This window comes from Elaeis guineensis, chromosome 13 (assembly GCF_000442705.2).
Source record: "Elaeis guineensis isolate ETL-2024a chromosome 13, EG11, whole genome shotgun sequence".
Lineage (NCBI taxonomy): Eukaryota > Viridiplantae > Streptophyta > Magnoliopsida > Arecales > Arecaceae > Elaeis > Elaeis guineensis.
This window is the reverse complement of record NC_026005.2, coordinates 69,802,744-69,809,528: the sequence shown is the minus strand read 5'-3', so window position 1 is coordinate 69,809,528 and position 6,785 is coordinate 69,802,744. Positions and strand designations below refer to the sequence as shown.

General features: G+C 40.1%; 1 protein-coding gene across 1 annotated transcript; it reads left to right on the top strand.

Annotated features, from left to right (window-relative positions):
- Nucleotides 1-1,309: 1,309 nt before the first annotated feature.
- Nucleotides 1,310-4,522, top strand: LOC105036099 (uncharacterized). Its single transcript, XM_010911840.3, has 3 exons — nt 1,310-2,116; nt 3,999-4,100; nt 4,260-4,522. The coding sequence occupies exons 1-3, from the start codon at nt 1,339-1,341 to the stop codon at nt 4,520-4,522; spliced, it is 1,143 nt and encodes a 380-aa protein (XP_010910142.3). The 5' UTR covers nt 1,310-1,338.
- The last annotated feature ends 2,263 nt before the right edge of the window (nt 4,523-6,785 follow it).

The following is a 6,785-nucleotide window of genomic DNA, read 5'->3' as shown; positions in this document are numbered from 1 at the left end:
GAGAGTCGAGAAGGGCTGGAAGGGGAATGGAGGGCTCTGATACTCCCCTTCCCTCCTCTCTCCCTCTCCCTCCCACCCCCACTCTCTCTTTTTTCCTCTCTCTCTCACCTCCCTTTTCTCTGTTTTGCTAGATTTCTTGAACTGGGGATGGAACTGTGGAACCATGCCGGTATGCTCTTGGTTTTTTGTTCTATTCTCATATGCTGGATTTCTTGTTCCATGCTCAAATGCTGGTGCTCTATAGTGCTTTGTTGTTCATTGTTATCCAATGCTTGGGGTGCTCTGTTGTTATCTGATTTTGGTACTCTGTTGTGCTCTACTGTAGCTTTTAGATGCTGGTGCCACTCTTATCAATAATGTGAGATCTTGAACTTTATCACTGAACACAATGTATTTCATTGTTGTTAAATTAGTAAGATTTTTGAATCTTATTCTATACTCATATGCTGGTGCTCTGTGTTCCTTAGAATCACATTTTTTATGTAGGGATCAAGAGGAGCTCTTTTGTTACTCAGCATCTTTTGCTACTTTTGTTCATCAATTTAGATGGCGTAGAGACTAGAGCTTCTTTGTATTTAATATTCTATTTGGCTTCCATGTAATTATACAACATTGGATAATGGATACTAGATTCTATGTAATCATGTAACATTGTATAATTGATTGTTGTTATTGTTTAATTATGAAATTAATTAAAATTTGTTATTATTATTTCTTGTTTTAGATGGCTGATTTTGATGTTTATATTTGGATCTTTCTTGTGATGGATTAAATAATTCAGATTAACATTTTAAACAGGTCAAACAGTATTGGGTGTAAAGGCCTAAGATTTATAAATAGGTTCGAAATAAATAGGTTCAATGGGTTACAAATCAACGGTTAAATGGGTTGAATCGGGTTGGACGGATAAATAAGTTATCTGTTTAATAAACAAGTTAAATGGATCGAATCTGATAATCTGTTTATTAAATAGGTCAGGTTCAAATTTGAAAATCTGATCTGTTTATTAAATAGGTCGGATTCAAGTTTAATATTTTTTGACTTGATCTGTACCTGATCTGAATCATTTATAATCCGATCCGATACAATTGCCACCCCTAATTTCACTCTCCCTCTAATATTTATTTATTTATTTTTTTCGGACTGCATTGATGCGCAATAAATCCACGTATCCTGAAAGGTGCTAAACGTGGATGGCGGGTTGAGAGATGGATGACCGTCGCACATCTCTTCAACGATGCCAAAGACGCATAATGTGATAGCCTGGCCCGGACCCAATGAACCAGGGCCCTCGTCCTTAAGCGGTACCGCCTTAGGCGGTAGGTGGATCAAAGCGAGATGGGTGGGATATTTATGGAGCAGGGCTGCACAATTTCTGTTCCACAACAGAGCATGGAACTTCCCCTGATACTTAACATGGGGTTGATCTTCTTCCTCCTCTGGTCATCCTCATACTTGTTGGTGCAATCCGGGGTTGATGCCATGGGAACTATTCCATTCGGAAACGAGACCGACTATCTATCACTGCTTGCTTTCAAACATCAAATAATAATTCATGATCCGTCGAAAGCTCTAGGCTCGTGGAACAACACCATCCATTTCTGCAATTGGGAGGGCGTCGCATGCAGCAGGAAGCACCAGCAGAGGGTCATCGCCTTGGACCTCAGCTCCAGCGGGTTGGAGGGCTCTCTCTCTCCCTCCATTGGAAACCTCACCTTCCTTCACCGGCTCGACCTCCAAAACAATGGTTTCATCCACGAGATTCCACCGGAGTTGGGTCGTTTGCGCCGCCTAAAACATCTCAACTTGAGTTTGAATTCATTCCAAGGGGTAATCCCTGTGAACCTGACTTACTGCTTTGAGCTACTAACTCTTGACTTGTCGAGCAACCAGCTTAAGGGCAAGATTCCAGTGGACATTGCCTCCCTTACAAGGCTCGGTGAGCTGATGCTTTTCAACAACAGCCTTACTGGATTCATTCCACCTTCAATGGGTAACCTGTCATCGCTCAACACACTCGAAGTCGGCATCAATCATCTGCATGGTAGCATTCCAGAGGAGATTAGCCAGCTTACAAGCCTAGAACAACTTCAATTGTCTGTCAATAATCTCACAGGTACAATCCCTGGCCGGCTTTACAACTTGTCATCATTGACTGACTTGGCGGTGACGTCTAATAATCTGCAAGGGAGTATTCCACCTGACATTGGCATCACCCTTCCTAATCTTCATCGCCTTCTGTTGGGTGGTAACCAATTTGATGGACCTATTCCTCCTACATTAGCAAATGCCTCGGGACTTCTTATCATTGACATGTCACAAAACAACCTTAGTGGAAGGGTGCCGTCGGAACTTGGAAGATTAGCAGGCTTGCAATATTTAAATCTAGAATTCAATCAGCTGGAGGCAAAGAATGCCAGGGAGTGGGAATTCATCGACTCCTTGGTCAACTGCAGCCAATTAGAGATGCTGGCACTGGACCAAAATATGCTAGGAGGCATGTTGCCCAACTCAATAGCCAACCTCTCTTCACATCTCCAAGTATTGCTTATGGGATCAAATCAAATCTCAGGGAGAATTCCCCATGGAATTGGAAACCTGGCCAACCTTAATATTCTCGGTATGGAGGATAACCATCTCACCGGTACTATTTCAGAAAGTATCGGGATGCTTTCGAGGCTAGAGAGTCTGGACCTGTATCTTAACATGATTACAGGGGAGATTCCATTTTCTGTAGGCAATCTCACTCGATTGACTGAACTCTTTTTGCTTCACAATAACCTGCAAGGCCCCATACCTCCAAGCCTTGGAAACCTTCAACACCTATCAAATTTGGACCTCTCCAACAATCATCTTAGTGGAACCATACCCAAAGAGATCGTAAACCTTTCTTCCCTATCCATTTATTTTGATTTATCTTCTAATTCATTGGTTGGATCTCTCCCTCAAGAGATCGGAAGTTTGAAGAATCTACCAGTTCTAGATGTTTCTTGGAACATGCTGTCTGGTAATATTCCCGGCACTCTTGGTGTCTGTGAGATGTTGGGGACTTACATCTGGACCACAATTTATTCCTAGGGATAATTCCTCAAACCTTGAGCAACATGAAGGCCCTCCAGAAATTGGATCTCTCACATAACAATTTAACAGGGCCTATTCCCTTGTTTCTCGAAGACTTCAATCGATTGGAAAACTTGAACTTGTCTTTCAATCATCTCGAAGGAGAAGTGCCAGTAAAGGGGGTCTTCAAAAATGCAACTCGAGTTTCAGTCGAGGGAAATAATGGACTCTGTGGGGGTGTTCCAGAATTGCGCTTGCCCGCATGCCAAAGAACATCATACAAAAAGAGAAAGTGGCCTGTACTATTGAAAATAGTGATTCCCATAGGCGGTGCAGTCTTGTGTGTGAGCCTTCTATTCTCCTTTTTCATCCTTCGATACAAGCGAAAGTCTAAAAAAAATAATGCTCCCATTGTAACTCTATTAAAGGACCAATTTTCTAGAGTTTCTTACACTGAACTAGTTAGAGCAACTGATGGATTCTCTTCCACTAATCTCATCGGGAGAGGAGGGTATGGTTCAGTCTACAAAGGCATCTTGGTCCTCAGCAAACTATTGTTGCAGTAAAGGTTTTCAATCTTCAATATCAAGGAGCTTCGAAGAGCTTTTTAGCTGAATGTGAGGTACTTAGAAACGCTCGGCATCGTAATCTTGTCAAGATCACAACTTCCTGCTCGACGGTTGATTTCAGAGGCAATGATTTCAAAGCTCTAGTTTTTGAGTTCATTCCTAATAGAAGTCTAGAGAATTGGCTACATCCAGTGTTAGATGAGCATCATCATTCAGAAAGTCTAAGCCTTCATCAAAGGTTAAACATAGCGATTGATGTAGCTGAGGCAATAGACTACCTTCATAATAATTGTCAGCCATCTATTCTTCATTGTGATCTAAAGCCTAGTAATGTCCTGCTTGATAATGAGATGGTTGCTCATGTGGCAGACTTTGGTCTAGCAAGGTTCATGTCCAAAGCTACACCTAGCTCCTTGACAGACAAGAGTAGCTCAATCCGGATAAGAGGATCCCTAGGATATATAGCTCCAGGTACGTTCTATTTTCATTTTTATCTTCTTGGCTCATAGTTGTTCAATTTAAGATGTCCATGCCAAACTTTTCATCTTTTTTTTTTTTTTAATTTTTGATGTTGAAGATAATTGTTGGATTGATACGTTTTGCTCAAACATTTAAATATATGGACTGCAGAATATGGTGCAGGTGGTCAAGTGTCCACTTCTGGTGATGTTTATAGTTATGGAATCCTTCTTTTAGAGATGCTCACTGGAAAGAGACCTGTTGATGATATGTTCAAAGATGGCTTAAGCCTTCGAAAGTTTGTCGAGATAGCTTTTCCTGACAGAATTATCACAATTGTGGATCCCCTGATGCCGCTTGTAGAGAAAGAGAGTAAAACTTATGAATGCTTAGCGTCCATCGCAAAATTGGTCTTGCTTGCTCACATGAATTAGTGAGAGAAAGACTGAATATGAGTGATGTTGCAACCACCATGCATACAATCAGGGCTGCCTATCTTGGAACTAGAGTTCATTAGAAGACAAATGAAGCTTATGTAGAAGGTAAAGTCATAGTATCTTACCTCTAATAATTGTCAAACTATAATTTTTAATCTTCTAGACCTATTCCTAGTGTTAAACTTCTATGAGACTTGAGTTGTGAGTTTGTTGTCTATTGTGTGATTGTGGCTACAAAGAGTTGGTAATAAATATCACAACTGTGTGTATCTATGCATTTACATTTTTTTATATAAATAGAAATTTCAAATCTAAAAGAATTTTATATCCAATATATACCAGCATTTTAACATCAACATAAAGTACCTTCGGCCAGTCTAAAATGTTTTTATAGATATGGCTTAACGATTATCATCCTATCACCCCCACAACCCCAGTGATACAACTATTATGCGCTTAGTAGCATAACCCACTAGTCTACTAGAACATTGCTATCCAATATTATAAAAGGTGGGTGATAGTAAACAATAGTGAAAGAATTAATGGAATCAAAGAGAGGGATGGAGAGGTGGTCAAAGCTCATGAGCCCAAACCTTTCATTGGGAAAAAGATATAGTTTTGAATCTGAATTACCTTGATGAGTATCCAGGAGCAGTATGAAGAAGGATGCTCCAAATTTGTCGCTAGATGAGTGATATAGAAAAGAAACTAGAACTTTCAAAAACCAGCTTTAACACTTTCGGCACATGAGAACAGTTAGCTGATTCAGAATTTTGGCATCTCAAAGAGTTGAACCTTCAGGTCAAGGTGGAGCATGAGCTCATGCATTCATCGTTTCATGGAACCAACTTAAGCACTAACTCATCTATGCAAACCTAAACTGCTCAAGATCAGACCATTTATGAGACAAGCTTCCAAATATATTGAAGCTCATTTTCCAAGTCTAAAATGAGATCAATGAGTATGTAGCTTGAATACACAAGGTCGTGAGCACATCAAACACAGGAGGTAGCTTAGGTAAGACAAAAAATGGTTGAACATTATGGCTGTCCTCCAATTTGGGCACAACACATGGTTCCTAATGCATTAGCCAACACGAGCACAGACATCACCACAAGTAATAAAGCAGCTAAGGTTGGAGGGATCGAGCATGTGGAGACCATTCTGGTAGGTAAAGCAACTAATATAGGGAAGTAGACTTTTGTTTGTATGCTTGGAACGTAAGGATTACCATGCATTAAATAGACCACAAACACTGGTAAAACTAAAGGAAGAGGGTTCTCCTGTTTCTCCAAGTTCAACAGGTTCTTTACTGTCTCATAAGATACTAAACACTATTGAAATAGAACTTGGAAGACAATTTTTCACATTATCTTAACCAAGTTCTATAAAAGAATTACCAGGAGTTGGAGGCAACCATCACATCATTAGCTACAGAGCTTAACACAAGGCCTCATGACTGCTCAACCTGTGGCGGTCACATTCAAGCAAACCCTGTCAATCATCTGCCTTCTCCGCATCGACCAAAAAGCCTCCCAGCTATTGTAGAAAGTGCCAAATATTGCTGTTAAGCTTGTACAAGCCCTTGACTAGGAGAAGTTTTCTTCTTATCCTTGGCCACCTTGTGAACCACTTCATCTTCTCCTTCTTTCTATTTTCGATCCTTGCAAACACTGATTTAGGATCTACCATTATCTGACTGCTTTCATCCCACCCCATTTGGTATCATCTGCATGATAAAGGCAAAAACATAATCATAAATGTAAATATCAATGAAATTTGTAAAAATAATAAAATTGGCTGCTATCAGCTATGCACATCCAGAACCAAAATTCCAACATTTGGTGCGAGATTGTGCCAAGATCATGCATACAGATTCAACACAAGATAAATATTGATCCCTAATCTATATATTATAAATGCTATCAGTATTTCCTATAAGACGATCAAGCCTAGCATAGTACTATACTACATAGAAAAACTTATGGATGCATGCTACATAGAAAAACTTACGGATGCAAAACAAGTTACGTGAAGCTGTACGTTTCTTCATGCACTAGGCTGCTCAGAAGTACACATTGCATGAGAAAGAAGATGCATGAAGAGTTGAAAGCACCCAGGTCACTGCTTCCAACTGAGCCTTTGAAAACCCAAGTTGCATGTATATTCTCAAACATAGGCTTGGAGTGATTGGAGCAAAGCAATTGCTATAATCCCATTGCCTCCAATATAATTACAAGGTCCTGCATATAAATGAATG

Bases quoted from the DNA above. Each gene is read 5' to 3' on its own strand.
- LOC105036099 (XM_010911840.3), top strand. From the start codon at position 1,339: ATGGGTGGGATATTTATGGAGCAGGGCTGCACAATTTCTGTTCCACAA. The intron at 2,117-3,998 runs GTACAATCCCTG...CTCATGTGGCAG, and splicing joins GTCTGTCAATAATCTCACAG to ACTTTGGTCTAGCAAGGTTC. The intron at 4,101-4,259 runs GTACGTTCTATT...TATGGACTGCAG, and splicing joins CCTAGGATATATAGCTCCAG to AATATGGTGCAGGTGGTCAA.